We start from the raw sequence: 19,744 nt of genomic DNA, 5'->3' as shown, positions 1-19,744 counted from the left end.
ACGCCATGGGGGTAGGGGGGGAAGGGCTCGGCCCCAGGTGTGGGGAGAAGCACATGATCAACAGGTGGGGGCCATGAAGAGCTCAATCCCGGGTGGAAGGGGGGGGCTCAGCTCCAGGCTCGCGCATAGGACACCCCCCCCAGGGGGGAGGGTAAAACCCGGCTCCTGGCCCTTTAAACCCTGCCTTACGCCATCCCAGTGACGTCACCCAACTACACACCCTCACAACAAACGCGCCCTTTAAATCTTTCCCAGCAGAACGCCCCTCTCTGGCCACGCCCCTCGTGTGCGGGTGGGGGCGGAGCCTGCGGAGACAGCCTCACTTATGCTCCGGGTGACTCCGCCCTTTTCCCCTCTCTGCCCAATGGGAAAGGGTCAGGGAGCGGCTCCCGCCCCCGCTGCCCGCCCTCCCTCCGATGCTGAGCGGGCAAGCTCGGTTGCGCCGCAACGGGGCGGGTTTTCCTGCGCCGCCATCTTGGAAGTGGCGGTGGGACTGAGCGAGCGGGCCGGCGGGGGGGCGGTCCCGGGCCCATGGCAGCCGCCGCCGCCGCCAACCCGGGTGAGTGCAGGGCCCGCCCGCGCGTGGCAAGGGGGCCGGGGACCCTACGGGGGCCGGGGCAGGGGGATGAGAGAGGGGCCTGACGGAGGGGGGGGGGGTGACTGATGAGGGACCTAATGGGCAAGTCTTGGGAGAGGAGGGGAAGGGGTGACCGGGGGGGAGAGGGGAGGTAAGCTTGGGAGGGAAGGGGTGATCGGGGGAGGGGGGGAAGCTTGGGAGGGGAGACCGGGGAGCTTGGGGGGGGAGGGTGGACTGGAGGGGGCGGGCTGGGTGCCAGGGATGTTTGTGCTGAACTCAAGGTAGTGGAATTTAGAAACTCTAGGTCTGAGAGCTGGGGTTGGGGTGGGTCTCCCCTCATATTTAAACTTGGGGGGGGGAAGGCTTAGCTGGGGCCTTTAATGGGGAATACATGAGGTGGGGCTGAACCTACTCCTCTTCTCCCCCCCCCCCATGAATCCTCCCCTATTTTTTCCTTCTGCACTTCAGTTTTGTGCACCAGGTTGTGTTGTGTTGCTGGCTAGCATGTGCCTAAGCATACCCCGCTTCCCTTCAAGGTCCACATGTGCATACAGCCCAGGCTGTATGCTCCTGTGTCTCTCTTTATTCTTTATTTGTAAAATGATTGCTGGTTGGCGTGCCGTAGGTGCACTCCAGAGAATTCTAATGTTTTATTTGTGTTTTTTTTAACGGCTAATATTGGGGTGTTATTTCCAGATCTTTTATTTTGTATGTTGACTTGTTTTTGCCCTGGCAAGGCACAAAATCTACTCTTGCTAATTGCTCAAAATGTAAGGACTTTGTAATTTATAGCAATAAAAACAATATCCCATTTCATCATTTCTAAACTGATTGTCAAAACTAACAGCACACAAGGGCATGAGTGGAGTGTGTACTCTGCTTCTAGCTTTCTCTCTTTGTAAACTATAGCTCAGTGGTTTGAGCATTGGCCTGCTAAACCCAGGGTTGTGAGTTCAATCCTTGAGGGGGCCATTTAAGGATCTGGGGCAAAAATTGGGGATTGGTCCTGCTTTGAGCAGGGGGTTGGACTAGATGACCTCCTGAGGTCCCTTCCAACCCTGATATTCTATGATTCTATGATTTACAACAGGAGCTCTTTTTGTCTGAGTGTAGGGGGAAATCTGGTACTTCTGATACTTGCTGATTTAAAATGGAATCTTTCACATCTCATTGTAGATTACTGGCTAAAATCTTCTCATTTGTATTGTTGTATATCTGTCACAAGTTCCTTGATGTCAGTGAAGTTATTGTTGATTTACAGTGTTGTAACTGGTTTACAGTGTTGTAACTGAGATCAGAATTTTGGCCTCTGCTTGTGTTCCTTTGTGGTGTTTTCTGTTTATTCTCATTTGTGTCTTGAGGCTGATTAGGGGTCTTGGGCTGAGAGAGTTCAGGTTCATCTAGTACTGTTCCATAGAATTTTGAAGGATGAAATTTTCATTCTAACTAAACATAATTTGCATATAGTAACCTTTTGTGGCTTTCAAGATCAAGAAAGCATCTTGGGTCTTTAGCTTGTGGTGAGCTTGAGGCGAGGGCGCAGCACTGACGTCTAGAAATACGTGGTTGTGGTTTCACATATAAAGAACTGAAATTTTACAACAACCTTAAGCTAGAGTTGCCCATAATTGAGTCATTGGTGCTTGTGTTGCAATTCAGTCAGAATATGGCAACTGAGATTGAAATGGAGACCCCGATCATGCAAATACTTACATATGTGCTTAACTAATCAATGAGACTCCTCAAAGTAGTAAAAAGTTAAGCATGTACATGTTTGCAGGGTTGGGGCCTTATTAAAGATATTGCTCCTTTCTTGTCTGCTTGGACTGTTTTATTTTAGTGTTGAATTTTGTTTTCTCTTGCAATTTCATGAGCAAAAGAGGTGTAGTTAAATCCACGGCAATAATTTCTTGATGCAGTAAAGCTAGAGAAAAAACATTTTGTAAACCAGACTTTGTAGCACAATAACATTTCTTTGAACTACAAAGGAAATACTCAAATGAGTGTTTTTTATTGTTCACACATGACACAATGTTTATGCAACTTCATCCTGCTGAGTTGCATGATATTTAGCATTATAGAGGCACTCTTTAAACATTGCTAAATTCACATGTCAAGAACAAGTTTTCCATCTGTGGTTAATGTTTATAACTGCATGGCTGCAGTGTGACAAGCAGAGCAATAATAGCTTGGTTCTCTAAACAGGAAAAATTATTTACTCTCTGCATAAGCATTCATTATATACACAAGGATAATGTTTGTAAGATAAATTATTTATCAGCTGCTGTCCTTGCAATCTTTGACCCCCTTTTTCCCCTTTGGTCTTAAAAAGTGGACTACAAAGTTCAGGTGAGTCAGTGCATATTTCTGGGCTTAACTCAATGTCCTCCTATTAAGGAGGCTGTGAGTGTGGTGATGGGTAAAACTGTTAACAAAATATGTTGCAATTTACAACTTGTTAAAAGCACAGCAGTTTCAACATTAGGGCCCAGATCCTTAAGTTCTGCACAGGAAGACCACTGTGCCCTTGTGGACCCTCACTGACTTCACTGGAGTTCTGCAGGTGCAGGGTGTGTTTGTGCCAAACAGCTTGCAGAATCAAGTCCCAAGCCTGTTTAGTGGAAGCATTCAGTGCACGTTTCTGGGCTTAAGTCAATTTTCACATTAGCCTTGCTGTTCATAAGTTCTTATGTTTCAACCTAAGCAGCAAGCAACGTATAACGTATTGCTGAGTGGACTACTTCTTTTCATTTAAAAAGAAGTACTTCTCACATCTTAAATTTCTTCTTAAAGCACCATATCTTTCCACCAGTCAGTCCCCCAGCAGTTAATCTATGGCTCCCCCATAGTTTAAGGTTTGATTGCAATTCTCTTCAGTCATTTAAATCCTTCTTTCATTAAGCATAGTATCTTAAGGATAATTTTTAATGACATTTTGGTTGTTGGTAAGATTTTTGATTGGAATAGTGGAATAACATCCCAAGAATAAAAGGGAATAGTGAAAGGAAAAAATGCATCTCAGATGGAAGTATACAGTGAAAACTGCTTTACTCAAATCAAACTACAAGCTTAATACTTTTTTGGATTATGGGAACACTGTTAAGGTCGATAGGACAAATATTTGACCTTCTAGTTTTGTTATGAACCTCCATTCCCTGTTGTGCCTATCTGCTTTTTTGGTCTTGGCAGTAAAGTGAAAGCTACAAGGTTTATTTGTTGTTGGATTCTTGTTAATGTCACCTTCTTTTCCTAAGAGCCTTGGTAAAGCATGGGGGTGTGAACTGTGCCCTGACTCATAATAAATGCACAGCTCTTCTTTCTTTTTTTTAAAATATGCTCTGTTTTTTAAAAATACCTGAGATGCTAAAGGTGACCAAGACATTTGGAAAACATGTCACTTTTAAGGGTAATCAGATTTTTTTTTGACTGACTTACGTTCGGGTTTGCTGTGATTTCTTTCCTACCCTCCCTAAACTGGGGAGACCTATTAACATGGGCTTTATTTAAATGAAACAACACCAGTATGCAATTCCCTTCTTAAGCATAGTTATGCAAACCAGTAAAGTCAGGGACACTATCCAAACAGTAAAGCTTGCAGTTCTGTGAGTGAAAGAGAAGAATGCAATAATCAAGTCTTCTAACTAGTTAGGCCTACCGCTCTGTTGTAGCTACTATCAGATACTGATCAGCTTTTCTGTAAACTTCCTTGCTGTTTCCATACCTAGCCTATTATCAAGTTTTGGTCAAATAAGTCTTGTGCTAAAATATGCAAAACTGATACTGAACTGGCTGAATTGGCATGTGCAGAGCTCTTAAAGTACACAATTCTGAATTCAGCCATTCTGTCTTTCAAGTTTTTACTTCTGTGATATTCCACCATTTTCATGCCACCAGTTGAGGCAACCTCCTTCACAAACAGAATTGATGTGCAAATCTGGATATTCAATTTTAAATGCTAGAAGAGAAGGAAGGAACTGAAGGTCATGTTCCATCAGTTATGTTTCAGTCTCTTCCTGTTCTGGACTGAAGCTATGGTGTTTTGCGTTTGCAGTCAGTCATATTGATTAGAAATGCAAAAGATTCATAGCTTCTCTGCATTTTGTGTGTTTTTGTTCTTTTGTGGTCCTGGTTTTGGGGTGGTCATTTGATACGATGGGTGCTGAAGGCAAACATGTATTGCTTCTGGATGGAGCTGATGTTGAAGAGCTGCTGGAAAGGCTTGGAAGAAAGACTTGCATCTTATCATTTTGACTATGTTTCTCTGACGATAATGTAAAACAGATCCTGTTTGCAGGGTCATGGAAGATCTGCTCTTCCACTTTGGCAGACAAAAGTTTCTCTCAGTGACGCATTTGATCTTGCAGAAAGTTGGTTTCTTCACACTTAAGAACATGACTCTTTCCTGTCTTGCTGCTTAACTCCTGACAGTGTTTACAATTTACTTCAATAGAATAATGCTGTCACTGCTTCAGTTGATCCGTTACTTCAGACTATTCAAATGCTTGTTTCCTACCACTTCATCCGTAGGCAGCTTTAGTCAGAACTTCATACGCTGACACTTGATGATCGCTATTTTTTAGTTTCCTGTATTGGTCAGCAGCTTCCAAGTTTAATACAGTGAGAATAAGAAACTGCTTAATGAAGTTGAAGTCAGTGCTGAGGACTGAAAAGGATGAAGAAGCCAGTGGCATGCCCAACCTTCATTTCAGACATTTCTAGGTTAGCAACATTCTGAACAGTTCATAACTCCACCGTTTTCCTCTTGTGACCATTGATTCCACCCATTAGCCATGTCCTTCTTTTCAGTCTCTCCACCTGTTTCCCTTCACCTCTAGGCTCTTGGGTAGTTTTATAACTCTAATGTTCCCTAAGGCACCACAAGCCTTGATCTCATCCCTTCCCTTCTAATTTCAGTATAAAATTTGTATTCAGACTAAGGTTGGAAAAAAGACGGGAGCTTGATGCTTAACATTTGAAAGGGATTTATGTTCATATAAATATTTCCAAATGATAAAAGTTCTCATATTTTTAACACACAATTTTGAAAGAGGGTTTTTTCCCCCCAGGTGAAGGGAACAAAAATGGATTTTCCACAACGCTTTTTTTATCCCTTTAACACTTAAATATGGGACTTGTCCTTCTGTAACACTTTCTACCCTCTGATCTCAAGGCACTCTACAGACTTGGTTTTCTTAAGCCTCACAACCGTCCTCTGAGGTAGGCAAGTGTGCAGTGCGGTTTCAGTTTTTACAGATAGGGAACAGGCAAGGGGTAAAGTGACTTGCCCAAATTCATATGGTGCAGCTGTGTTAAAAAAACAACAACAAAAAAAACCCTGAAGCCCTGTTATTTTAGCTCTCAGTCCTGGCAGTGGCCCTTGGAAATGTAGTGAACGTTCAGACAGACCAGAAAGGAGCTTTGTTTAAAAAATAATAATTAAAAAAAAATTGCTGTTTTGCTCGTAAATCAGTCTTAAAAATATACCGTCATTTCCTTCCTCCGTCTTTAACCGGAAGTTCCTCCCACCTTAATAGAACAGTGACATACAGTGTCAGTTTCAGGAACTCCAGAAATGCAAATATCATGGTTTAAACCGGAAAAAATTACATGCACCATAAAGCCAACAGCTCCTTGAGCAGCCACATATGCACAAGTTTAGACAAAAAGCAAACTCCTCCTTCGAGATTTCTTCTAAACCACTTAAATTACCCTCAAACCGAGGATTAGGTTTTACTAAACAAATGAAGCAACATCAACACCATATCGCTGAGTACTATATGCTTTAGATCTCAAGAGACAGGAGAAGCTATGTATTTAAAAAAAACAAACAAACCAGATTCAAAACTATTGTGTTCCCCAAACATTTAGGCAATCAAAACATTTAAGAGCCTTATGCAGCAATAGGTGGTCTAGTCACCAGAAAGGAAGGAGGGAAAGGATGTTTTTTTACTAAAACGTAGGTCTTTCCAGACACACCGGGAACTCATCACTTTATGGGGAAAATTCTTTGAATAGGTTTTATTTTTCAAACATCCATAAAAGTTTGACAGGGAACATAGGCAAGAACCTAACTGCCCTTTGCCCTTAATCTCCTTTGCCATATTGAATTCACCTGCAGAATGGGTTTTTCATGATGACAAAGTTTTGGGGCTTTTAGTAAGCCGTCATTTTTAAAAAAAAATGAAGTACCCTCTTCTGTTGCTATAGTTTGGTATTTATATCTAGAATTCCCATGCTATTGATAAGGCTGAGAATAATAGCTCTGTGAATTGCCAGGCTCAATAGTTATTTATTCCACAGAGCAGTCGCCCTTGGTAAATTCTACAAATTGGCATAGCCTTGCTGTGATGATATGCAGCGGTATGAACCAAACTCAGGTGGGAGGTGCAAAAGAGACTAATGCAGGCTAGCAGTGTATTTTGGTGAAATGTTTTGGGAGACCTGCATGTACTGTTTAAAAAATGCTTTGGAGTATTAGGTTCTAATCTCTTTGAAATCAGATCACTTGAATTCTTGCACAAATGCATAACAAAAAATGTTTCTGACTATTAACAATGACAGTTGTTAGCATATATCTTTTTGTTGTGTGGGGAGTGATTTTTCTCACAGAATGACTTTAAAAATCCCCCAAAGCTAGTCTAGTCATGGAGTAGATAATGCATATTTCATGCCCAAAATATCTAACATAAGTGTCTTGATTGATTTGTGGCTGTGTGCTGTTCATTTTACTCCAAATGGATGGATTTTGTTATGGTTCATGACCAGATGTCTTGATTACAGTACTCTTGGCTAGCTAATGAAATTATTGTAATAATCTACTGTGATATGAAAACTTATATAGTGTGTTGTATGCTGTGTAGTATAATTGCAGCAAGAGAACAAAAAAATATGCTGACTGCAGTATCTGTAGTACTGGAAGCTGCCAGAGGCTCACTACTTTATTTGTAAAAAGAAAAAGAGTACTTGTGGCACCTTAGAGGCTAACAAATTTATTTGAGCATAAGCTTTCGTGAGCTACAGCTCACTTCATCGGATGCGGATACAGACTAACACGGCTGCTACTCTGAAACCTACTTTATTTGTATTGCAGTAGCACATAGAGCCTCTAATTGAGATCAAGGTACCATTGTGGTAGGCGCTGTACAAGCTTCTAGTAAGACAGGAGCCCCAAAGATCCTACAGTCTAAATAGGCAAGAGAGAGTGGGAAGGGAAATGGAGTACTTGTGGCACCTTAGAGAGTAACCAATTTATTTGAGCATAAGCTTTCGTGAGCTACAGCTCACTTCATCGGATGCACAGAGAGGAGGCTTGGCAGAGCCAGGAATTGGTCCTGGAATTAAATCCTGGCCCCATTGACTTCCGTGACAAAACTCCCATTGATTTCAGCTGGGCCAGGACTTCAGCTAGGTCTCTTGTGAGTTCCAGTTCAGTGTTCTATCTACTTGACTATCCAGCCTCTGTCTCCCCTGTCCCAACTGGTCTGATGAGGCAGAAGTGTTTTTTCACCTTCAGGGCATGCTGCAAGGCTCTGTTTGCCAAGGCTGTAGTTGGAGAGTCAGGCGGGATTCTTTAGTTGGAGTGAAGAGCTACTTTGGTTGCTTTCAGAGTAGCAGCCGTGTTAGTCTGTATCCAGATGAAGTGAGCTGTAGCTCACGAAAGCTTATTCTCAAATAAATTTGTTAGTCTCTAAGGTGCCACAAGTACTCCTTTTCTTTTTTTGGGGGGTGGGGGGGTGGGGGTTGCTTTGTCTAACACTGGGTTAACAGTTTAGTGAGGTTGGTTGTAAGTGAGCCTAGAGGTTGATGACACATTATAGAAATGTGAAAGATAAATACCTACCTAGTGCCCTATGTACACTACAATTCAAACCATGGTAACTAGAGCGGTACTCCAACACTTTTCTTACTAGCAGTGCACTTGCATAATTTCTGTGTAGAGCAGGCCAATCTGAACAGTGATATTAGCCATTTGACAAAGCATACTATGTGCTCCGTAAATAGGCTTGGCAGAATTAGATTTGATTTTTTTAAATAATTTCAGTGAATATCATCCGTGGGGTTTTAAAGCATTTTTTTTTTTCAATTTAAGTTTTCACTGTTGCAGGAAATTGTCAGGGGAGTCGTACAATAACTATTTAGTGATGGTAGACTTAAAACTAACTTTTTGAATCTATAACCATTACATTATAAATTGTCAACATCATATGTCAAAATACACAAACTAAATAGCTGAAATCAAACACTAAAGTTCTCAAGCAGCATTTTTCTTATTCTGCCTATCTGTAAATTTTAATGGAAATATTGTTTGGTGGTTTGCATGTGTACAGTGAAACTGACATTTACCGATTAAAACCATAATCCTTCTGAGCCCATCTATAAAATAGCTTAGGGCACAGAGCAATCCTCTTCGAGGGCTGGGGAAATCCTGCTTAGGGCCAGTGCACAGACTGCTCTCAAACCCAGTGCCTGAGCTTGCAAGTAACTGAGAACCCTCCATTCTTATGAGAGTTGAAAGTTGTTGACGTATAATAGGCTTGGCCCCATAGTTTAAACTGTGAACGAAGAACTTGAAAGCTTTTTGCTGATACATTTTAGATTGTTTTCAGGTAAGAAATCGTTGTATTCATGTCTTAAATCTTTCACGGTACCATTTTAAGCATCTTGTATTTCAGGTGTGGAACCCTTTATAGAAGTTTATTTCAATATCAAGTACCACAATCTCTGAAGACCATGACCATTTTCTCCCATAGGTCTTCTCTTTCCTCTGGTTCCCTTCTGTGTTATAACCTCCTGTAACTTATCCCAGTTAAATAACTTGCAAAAGATTTTTAGCTCCAAAAATGGTCCTAGTTAGGAGGAGTAACTTATGCCTTGTTTAGCCAAAGAACTGTTTCTAGGTGAGGTTTGTGTGATTTGCATCTTACCATAAAGTTTTCAGTCTTCCAGTTTAAAAACGAAAACACAAACCAATCCCATGCTGAACTTTTATTCGGTAATCCTTCAAATGGGTGGGCAGTAAGCAGGTTGGGTCCTTTGTTGCAATGGTTAGATGCTTTTCCCATTATGCTATCACTGTGAATGTCCTTCTCTCTCAAAACCACAAATTTAGGGGAGATTTGGTTTGCACAAGATCTTGGTTTTTCCCTCTGGTTTATTTTATTGAAACTTTATACCATGCAGGCAGCTTAGTTACTGGCTTTTTAAAAGCCAGTAATGTAATTAACATATTCATTTGGAGGTTTATATGCTTAGACACAATTCTTACTAGGGGAGTGAACCATGAATATGTTAGAATGGGGCAGGAAACATCTCATTAAATTTAATTAACTCAGCTCTGTACAAAATGTGAATAATTCCACTGGCTTTGAATTCTAACATGCATATTTTAAATCTGGCTCGTTTCTTGTGCTCAGAAGTTGCTCCAGGTTAGAATTTTTACTTTGGCTGAGAGGGTTTGCAGCAAAAACCTTAGTCTTCCCTTAATAAGAACTTACTTATACTATGCGCTCCTTTCAGTAAAAGGAAATCACTTCTCTGGCACCAAAGAAGTGTGGCACCAAAAATGGGGACAATACTGCTATGTCGAGTATGCTTCCTCCTCAATTGTTCTGCCATTCGATGGAGGCACATCGTTAATATATTTGTGTTCAGATGGAGTCAGTGCTGTTTAGCTTTGTGTTTCAGCATAAGTACTCAGTGTGAAGTTATATTGGAACTGTAGAAGCAAGCAGGGATTATTAGATAGCTTCGTTAAGGACAGACAGATCTTTCTGACTTGATCACCAGTTTGAATCCAGCCCAGATTGGTAATGACCATAGCTGCTGCTGTTCCATGTTTGGCCTATTTTGGAAATGAGTTGCTGACGATAGGTAATGAACAAGAGTGGTGACCGGTGTTAAAATTGGCAATCCCACTAGTGAGGCTGAGGATTGAATGGTTTCAGGATGTCTCCCTGGTCCAATTCAGCACAGTTACTTACATAATAAAACTCCACTCTTCTTTCCCCAATTGTATTAATCATTTTAGTAGCTCACAGCTTTCTTTTCCTCTCCCTTCTGCATACCAGAGTGGGGCCAACTAGCATTTGAAGTCAGTCTCTGCTTCCATCCATGACCACACCAAGCTCCTCCTCCTCCTTAAAAGGAGCACATCTTTTAGTTTGACGATCTGAGCTTTTGATCTTATGAAAACAGCATGTGCTTAGAGCTTGAAATATACCCTTAATACAGGCTTTGGAGAGGAGAGCTAGTTGAGAATCCAACTTGCACGTTGTATAAAGTCTACCCATTTAAATAGATTATGGACTTAACTGCTTTGGGGCTTTGATTTAATCACTTCTAATGGATAATGCGCTTCAAAATCTGAAGCATAGCGGGACTTGGCATCATTGCTTTTTCTCTCCTGCTCAGAAATGGCATCGGATGTTCCCTCTTTGGGTGCAGCAGTTGCTTCTGGGAACCCTGGACCTGGTACGCAGGCTGGAGTAGCCATTGTCCAGAGAACAAACAAGAGACGACCAGGGTAAGTTGTAATAACTAAAAACCCAGTAAGCTCTTTGAGACAGTGTCTGCTCCTTTGCAGAGCAATTTGTGTAACGTAGCAAGGAGTGGTCAGCCTTGTAATGAGGAAACTGCCTTTCCTTTGAAAGGATTTAACTACGCTGGAGCCGCCGCGACAACACAGCCACGTTAAAGTGCTGCCACGGCAGAGCTTTAACGTTGGTTGTGTAAACATACCCTTAGTCTATTTGTCTTGTTGTCTTTTATGCAAACCATATCCCCAAATGCCCTAAGTTAACATGATTCGAGTTAAAGGGTACGGTCAAAAGAAGGTGAGTTTCACGACGAAAGAGAAAAGATGTCTTCAGCCAAGGCTGGGAATGACTTGGGGGTCACTGAAGCACAGATGTAAGGAGTCTGCTCCCGAATATGGTAGCTGCAAAGGAGAAAACACTTCTGCTGGTGCAGAGGCTGAGGCTGTGGGAAGGAATAGAGAATGCCGATCCACTGGCAAGGCTCCTGCGACGCCTTTCTGCGGAGACTCTGTAGGGAGAGTTTATTGTAGCAGTAGTGCTTACACTGCAGTTTAGTTTTGCTAAAATACCTTTGCAGGTCGCAGGGGCCGGGAAAGAACACTTGAATAGTTTCTCCTAAAATGCCCATTGCTGGTAAAATCCTCTTACTTTCAAGCTGACTAAAACATTCCCCTACCAGCTTTGCTCTACGGCTCCAGCACAGGTCCCTCCCACTCTGCCTCCTGCTTGTTCCTTGCATTTTATTTACAGACTTGTATGCAGCTGAGCTGGTTCTGTATACTAGGTTCCAACTTGAAACGAAGCAAAGTGACAACTCTTTTCCCCCCTCCTATGCACACAAAAAGTGGTTACAGTCAAAATGTTGGCCCGTGTCTAACGCAGTGATGCCATCTAATATCACTAAGAATATGAACTGTACAGTTCAGACTTCCCTAACTCGTTTTGTTTTCCTTTTTTAAGGAAAACCATTTAAAATGTTTTAAGCTGGGCCTTAAAAACTTCTAAGGAAGGAGGTTCCACCACCTCCCTAGGTAACGCATTCCAGTGTTTCACCACCCTCCTAGTGAAAAAGTTTTTCCTAATATCCAACCTAAACCTCCCCCACTGCAACTTGAGACCATTACTCCTCGTTCTGTCATCTGCTACCACTGAGAACAGTCTAGATCCCTCCTCTTTGGAACCCCCTTTCAGGTAGTTGAAAGCAGCTATCAAATCCCCCCCTCATTCTTCTCTTCCGCAGACTAAACAATCCCAGTTCCCTCAGCCTCTCCTCATAAATCATGTGTTCCAGTCCCCTAATCATTTTTGTTGCCCTCTGCTGAACGTTTTCCAATTTTTCCACATCCTTCTTGTAGTGTGGGGCCCAAAACTGGACAGTACTCCAGATGAGGCCTCATCAATGTTGAATAGAGGGGAACGATCCCGTCCCTCTATCTGCTGGCAATGCCCCTACTTACACATCCCAAAATGCCATTGGCCTTCTTGGCAACAAGGGCACACTGTTGACTCATATCCAGCTTCTCGTCCACTGTAACCCCTCGGTCCTTTTCTGCAGAACTGCTGCTGAGCCATTCGGTCCCTAATCTGTAACGGTGCATGGGATTCTTCCGTCCTAAGTGCAGGACTCTGCACTTGTCCTTGTTGCATGGCGAAGGTGATCTCATGCCAAATGGCCTTCCGCACCATTGCACCCTCCATTTCTGACAAGTGCATATGGGAAGCCCCCTGTCTGAATTTCCTGGCTCTTCTCAGTGGTTACAGTAATGTCGGGTTGTTTTTAATATCAGTTTCAAACAGATTCTGCATCTTTCCAAGGTGCAGGCTGCAGGGCTGACACTGGATAACCAGCCTGAAAGGAGAAACCATCTCTGATAATGGTTGATCTTCTCCTGCTTCTGTTTTTCAGGCTTGATTTTGATGATGATGATGATGACGACGAAGGGAACAATAAATTCCTCAGGTGAGGCTGCTCTTTCCATTCATACTCATTAAAATATACAAAACTTATGGTAAAACATGAGGTGAAAACACTTTGCACGGGGAGGGCTTCCCTCCCAGCACTGGTGGGAGTGGGGTTGACCCCCTTTGGAGGAATGCACAGCAGCCCTCCTTGGGCAGGGGGATGATCTGCAGTAACACAAGGTCTGTTGGATGGGGGTGGGGAGAACACAAATGGTCAGCATCTAGGGTAAGCTAATCAAAGCAAGGAGACTCAGATAAAATGGTTTCTCTTCACACATCCCTGGTGTGCTAAAGCACTAGAGATCTCAGCATACCAGGATGCAGGAGGACAGATACTGTTCTATCATATCGAAACCCACTGGAGTGAGCCAAAGAGACAGCGTTAACTGTCTGGAAACTGGACTGGTGTATTCATTCACACCATGCAGTGGTATTTGGGTAGCTTTCAGACAAGCAGACCAGATAGTGTCCTGTCATATGTTTGGTTGCTGTCCTCTGTGTTCGGGTATTCCTGCTAGAATGCCTAAAACAAAAATGTCTGCTAGTAGCAATTCTTGATGAGCCACGACAACACTGTTACTAGCTGTACAGTAATACATCACTTGGTTATTTCAGTTGATAAGATTAAGTATGGCACTGCAGAAACATCCCTGCTGGTGTAACGAAGTGGCTAATGGGGGAAAGCAAATGTGATTTAACTCCTTTTAGATCTTTCGAAGGCGAGTTAAGCAGCTGTTCAGTGTTTCCTTTGGGAATACAAGTCCAGCCTAATAGCATGTTTCTCCTATAACAAGGTCAAACCCTTTCGCTAATGAGCAGAGTTTCTATTACTACCCTAGCAATTTGCCATTCAATCTATTGTACGGATGCTCTAGGTTAGCTTACAGCAGCCCCCTACTGCTGAGAACTCCCAGTGGCTGCAAACATCCCTGTTTATCATAATCCATATGGGAAGCCATGAAGATCTCATGTAATTAATCTGTAGTCCAGTTACATGGATTAGTTTTTTGGTTTAGACAACTCTAATGCAATTCTAGGATGCATTAGGCGAGGTATTTCCAGTAGATATGGGGAAGTGTTATTGCCAGCATACAAGGCACTGGTGAGACCTCTTCTGGAACACTGTGCTATTCTGGTCTCCCATGTTTTAGGAACATGAATTAGAACTGGAACCTGTAGCCCTTCTCTGCATGATCAGAGGAATGGAGAACTACCTGATGAGCGGAGACTTAAGGAACTTTGCTTGTTTAGCCTAACAAAATGAAGGGTGGGGGAAGGTATGATTGCTCTCTGTAAATACATCTGAGGGGTAAACACCAGGGAGGGAGAGGAGTTATTTAAATTAAGGGCCAATGTTGGCACAAGAAGAAATGGATATAAACTGGCCATCAGTAACTTTAGGTTTGACATTAGATCAAGGTTTCTGACCATTAGAGGAGTGAAGTTCTGGAGCTGTCTTTCAAGGGGAGACATGGGGTAAAAAACCCGAACTTGTTTTAAGACTGAGGGGTGCCTACAATGTCATATGGCCCATCCACGACTGCTGTTAGCAAGTATCTCCAACGGCCAGGGATGGGACACTAGAAGGCGAGAGCTCTGAGTTACTACAGAGAATTCTTTCCCAAATGTACGTCTGGTGGGTCTTGCCCACATGGTCAGGGTCTAAATGACTGCCATGTTTGGGGCCGGGAAGGAATTTCCCTCCAAGATTAGATTGGCAGAGACCCTGGGGGATTTTTTTCATCTTCCTTTGCTGCATGGGTCACGGGTCGCTTGCTGGTTTGGGTAAAAGGTGGATTCTCTGTAATTTTAAGTCTTTAAATCAAGATCTGAGGTCTTCAGTAACTCCAGCTAGAGGTTGTGGGCCTACCACAGGAGTGGGTGGGTGAGTTTCTGTGGCTTGCAATGTGCAGGAGATCAGATTAGATGATTGTGATGTTTCCTTTTGGCTTTAGAGTCTGAGTCTAATGAAGCTCAATATCCATATGTCAACTTTTCAATTTTTCCCAGGTTGCGTGGCATTTTGTTATGCAGTTTAATGCCATTTAGGCTTTGGAATGGCTAACAAGCATGACAATGGTTCCGGCTTCTTTATTTTTGTAGTGTATGTAGGATTTATCTACTGAATTCTAAGTCATTGACCTGATGAGGCTATGGGAGAAACTGCATCTTCAGAGCATAATTTAAGCCATTTTACTTACGACTTTCAGGCAGTGAGAGGTGGGTGATCTTGGTATGAGCTCACTCTTCTGCGTCACATGGAAGAAATGTAACTAATAGGCTTATTAATCTCTATGCACTTGGCAATGGGAAACAAAGCTATGACTTCACTATGTCGGGTTGTAACTTGTATTCTACGTAACTGGAGTATTTTTGTTTCAGCGTCTGGCTCTCCCACACAATTTAATCAGCTTGTTACTTTATTGTTGAAAAGGAATGACATGTAAGTATTTTAAAACATTTTTTCCTTTTCCCCCCTCCTAGATGTGATGATGATCAGATGCCAAATGATAAAGAGAGATTTGCCAGGTAAGAATTCACAGTCCTGTGGTTGATAAAACCCACAAAGTCATACTGCTTGTATCTAGGGCACCTCACCTACCTGTTAGTGCATGTAGGTGCATCCTTCTCTTTTTTTGTGTTTTTCTGAGGAAAGTCTACATCTTGCACCAGGGAAGCTAGAAATCCTGCAAAATTGCTTTAGAGCAGTTTGATTGTAAAGGTATCAAACTAATTCAGTGTCTCTCTTTTTTTGCGAATCTTCTCCTTGTTCAGCTGTCGATTAGGAGCCCCCAAATCTTGTAGAATCATAGAATATCAGGGTTGGAAGGGACCTCAGGAGATCATCTAGTCCAACCTTCTGCTCAAAGCAGGACCAATCCCCAATTTTTGCCCCAGATCCCTAAATGGCTCCCTCAAGCACTGAACTCACAACCCTGGATTTAGCAGGCCAATGCTCAAACCGCTGAGCTATCCTTCCCCCCTAAAAATTGTATTTATAAAAATACAAGTGTGCAGCATGTTTGTAACAAACTGTACTTGTACAGTGTTTCCTTTTCTGCCTGTAGTATGCTCTGGGTGTTGTCTACTTGTATATTTTGTAGAGGAATTCTGCCAAAGTGGTGTGGATAAATGGGTTGGGTTGTTTTAGAGACCAGATAGTACAATAGCATTAGTAGAGAACTCTTTGACCTTGAAGTTCGAGGGAAGTGTCTGGTAGTGTTGGTGCCGTAGCACTCTTTCCTCGACTACAGCTGAAGTCAGTGGGAGCTGAGGGCGTTGAACGTCTTGCAGGAAGCTCTCTGCACCATCTAGAATTGGGCGCTGGCTCTGTTGTATTTCTCCAGTTGCCTTGGGCGCATTGAAGGGGCACCGCAGACCTAGAATGAAGATAATTTAAGCTGATTTGAAATGTTTAGTTTAAATGTTTTTTAATGTGACTTTGTAATTTTGCTAAACGTTTGAGTTCTATGTATGTTCTGAATGCTGTCTCCAGTCCACGTCTTCATTGTGAGAGTCAATTTTGTCTTCTGATTTTGCGAAACTCTTAGCCAAAATAAGCAACTCTAGAGCATTAGCATCAGTACATGCAATGACTTGTATTAAGCAACTAAATCATTCAGCTAGAGGTGGACCTGAACCAATGAATGCCCTAGATCTAAACGCTCCTGAACTTGGAGTTAAAATACAAACTTCAGGGTGTGGGGCTCGTCTCTGGGTACAAATTATGGCCATTACTCAGTGTCAGAACTGCTTGTATTCCTTAGGAGAGAAAGCAAAGGATGTTACTTGTGTTTATAAAGAATTTCCGTTCACTAAAATCGCTGTGGGCGAAGGGCCTTGCAGTGTGGTGGGTCGTGAATCTTGAGATTCGGGGGTGCAGAGGAGGCAGGAATGGTACTGAACCTTCCATATGAAGCCCTTCTCAGGCAGTAGGACTATGTGTGTGCCAGTGTTGGGCCTCTGAAAGGGAAAAAGATTAAAAATGGTGTGCATGGGAGTGAGGCTTTGGCCCCTCACCCCTATTCAACTTCCTTGGGGAAGCGACAGTGTTCCAGCACTGGAGTTCTGTTGTCGCAGCAGCTCTGCATTTCCAGGTTTCTTTCCTAACTCCTTATTTCTGTGCGTTTACACAGGAGCGTCTTAATAACAAAAGTCTCAGCATGGAGAGCGAACACTCAACACCAGCCTCTTCAGGTCTATTAGGGGCAGATTAAGATAATGCTATGGGCTCAACCTCACTGGGCTTTTGTACTTTGAGTTAATTGCCAATTCCCTTCAGTCAATGTTAACCAACCTGCACTGGCTAACCTGTGTTAAAAAGACCTCTTTCCCTAATGTAAACCTGGCCTTTGGTGGCTTTCAAAGAATCTTAAATATAATAAAAAAGGCAGTCTTTAAGCATTATTGATGCATAATGTAGCACAGGTTCTCTTGGTATCATGTGTTGTGATATCCTAGGATTGTTCTACAGGGTCAGAACGTTAGCGCTCGAGTTGTATATACTATTTCAGTCCCTGACCCTTCCCAGGAGTTGAGTTAACTCTATAATACTCCAAGCCAGTGGTGCAGTGTTGCACATGGGGTCGTCTGGAAATTCATCTTGACCCTCTGCATGTGATCAACTTACGCCCTGAAGTATGAGATCAGGTTCTCCTTATCTTGGCATACCTAACTACAAATGTTAGCAGCGATGGACCTTCTAATTACCCAGGTTAAATCAAACAGCTACAGTCTTTAACCTCCACTCTTGTGGTTAAAAAATTAAACAAATAAAACAGTGGAGGCATTGAGGTTTAAAAGCGGCTAATGTGCAGGACCACTGTATCCAACATCATTCTGCATATCTTCAGCACTTAGTGTCTGTTCATTATTAATGTGTAAATAGATCCATTCTCTCCTGTACATGTTGACTATCAGGCAGCCAGCAAGACGGCAAGTTACTTCAAGTATAGAATAGGAGGTCTGCAAATACCTGGGTGTTACATTGATAAAGAGTAATCACACAACAGCAATCTGTGTAGAATTGGAAACTCTTTCACTACTGGTGGGATGGAAGAATGCAGTAAAGATTGGGGCTGGATAAAATATATATTTATACCACACATTTGATTGTGATACCCAGGGACTAAAGTCCTTTGTATCCGTAGAATTAACTTGCACCTATTTTGCCCATTAATCCATCTCTACTAGGACCTCTGAGCAGCTTTCATATGGCCACCATTTACCAGCAGAGTCTCTTCCCCACCCCTTCTTCCTCAAAGTATGTACTGAGTGAACCAGGGCTCGAAAGTCAAACATCAGCTGTTCAGTACAGGACTAATAACGGGTTTAAGGTCCAGTATATCACAGTTGGCCAGAAACTTAGATGCTCCACTCCAGGAACCCTAGGTATGTTTGGAAGAGCATGCTTTTTTAATGCCTGGCAAGCAGTGGGAGATGAAACATAAGATTGTAGCTCCCTGACTTATGGAGAACATTTAGTATCTGAAAACTTACAAATGTAGCTTTTGAATCATTATGTGGTACCTAAAGCAACATGGTCTGAAGGACAGAGAGGGTTGGAAAAAATACCGGCGAACTTTTCAAAGTGTTCCCCCCTCCGCCCCCCCACGACCTACTTTTCTCTAACAATGCTGTACAGGCATACATGTTGCTGTGATTATAAGGTTTCTGTAGGCCCCTTGTTTAGATGACTTGCACAGTACCTTTGTGGTTTCACTGCTCGTGCATAATGTGGTAGTCTCAAATGTCCCATCTCATCACACTGTGTCTGTGTATCTAACAGTGTTATAAAGGGCATTTGTGTCTTGGTCTCTGACTCTCTTGGCATTTGTGGGTGTCCTTGTATGCAAAGTCTGAGTGTCTTTTGTCTAGCTCACCAGTATGTTAACACTACAAATCAACAGGCTGCGTGTATTGATTAAAAATACCTTCTTTCTCATTACTTAGGGAGGTAAGTGTATTTTAATATGACTGAGAGTCAGGACTTCTGAGAGCTCTTCCCAGCTCTGCTGCTGATCTTCTGTGACCTTGGGCAAAATTATTTCTGTGCGCCCCAGTTTACCCATCTGTAAAAATGAGTGTAACACTTGCCTACCTTATAGGCTTGCTCGATGTTTTCAGAGTGCTTTGAGACACTTTGATAGAAGGTGCTAGATGAGTGTATAAAGCAATCCATTTAATGACCTCCTTGTTTTGTGATCTGTTTTTATTATAGAACAGATGTATCTATAGGTTGGGTTTCCTAATACATCTTCCCATTTTTTCATTTCTTTAAACTTTTTTCCATTTTTAGCTTAGTTCACTAATTTTATTTTTAGGTCTGATGATGAGCAGAGTTCAGCGGATAAGGAAAGACTTGCCAGGTAGGTAGGAGAATGAAGTTTTCAAGCATGGCAAAGCAGAGTACTTCCTCTCCTTGATGTTTCTGCGGGCATCCCTACTTTGTTTTTTCCTTATCTGCTGCAATAAAGGACTTGAAACTGGACAGACTTCTGGAAATCTGTGCAAAAGTGAAACTTCAAGCTGTATTCTCCTTGTGAAAACATCTTGCAATACCCTCAAAAGAATTTGTTTGCATCCAAACCCAGGCAGCATGAAGACTGCAGGGCAGAACGTGGCTGGGCCAGTGCTTTCACAGATTACTGTAGCTCTGCTAACTTCAGCC

The 19,744-nt window shown here is 42.5% G+C and overlaps 1 protein-coding gene across 2 annotated transcripts in view; it reads left to right on the top strand.

Annotated features, from left to right (window-relative positions):
- Nucleotides 1–461: 461 nt before the first annotated feature.
- Nucleotides 462–19,744, top strand: part of ARNT (aryl hydrocarbon receptor nuclear translocator) — a 38,798-nt gene continuing 19,515 nt past the window's right edge. The window contains exons 1-5 of one of the 2 annotated variants that reach the window (XM_084613859.1): nt 462–559; nt 10,988–11,099; nt 13,019–13,072; nt 15,559–15,603; nt 19,398–19,442. In XM_084613859.1, coding sequence (XP_084469985.1) covers nt 532–559; nt 10,988–11,099; nt 13,019–13,072; nt 15,559–15,603; nt 19,398–19,442 — 284 coding nt within the window. In that variant the 5' untranslated portion in view covers nt 462–531. The remainder of the gene's footprint in view (nt 560–10,987; nt 11,100–13,018; nt 13,073–15,558; nt 15,604–19,397; nt 19,443–19,744) is intronic. The other variant, XM_084613860.1, reaches the window with a different exon arrangement.

This window comes from Lepidochelys olivacea, assembly GCF_965140295.1.
Source record: "Lepidochelys olivacea isolate rLepOli2 genome assembly, chromosome: 24".
NCBI classification, from domain to species: domain Eukaryota; kingdom Metazoa; phylum Chordata; order Testudines; family Cheloniidae; genus Lepidochelys; species Lepidochelys olivacea.
Note: the sequence above shows the minus strand (reverse complement) of the source record. Positions and strands in the feature narration are given on the sequence as shown.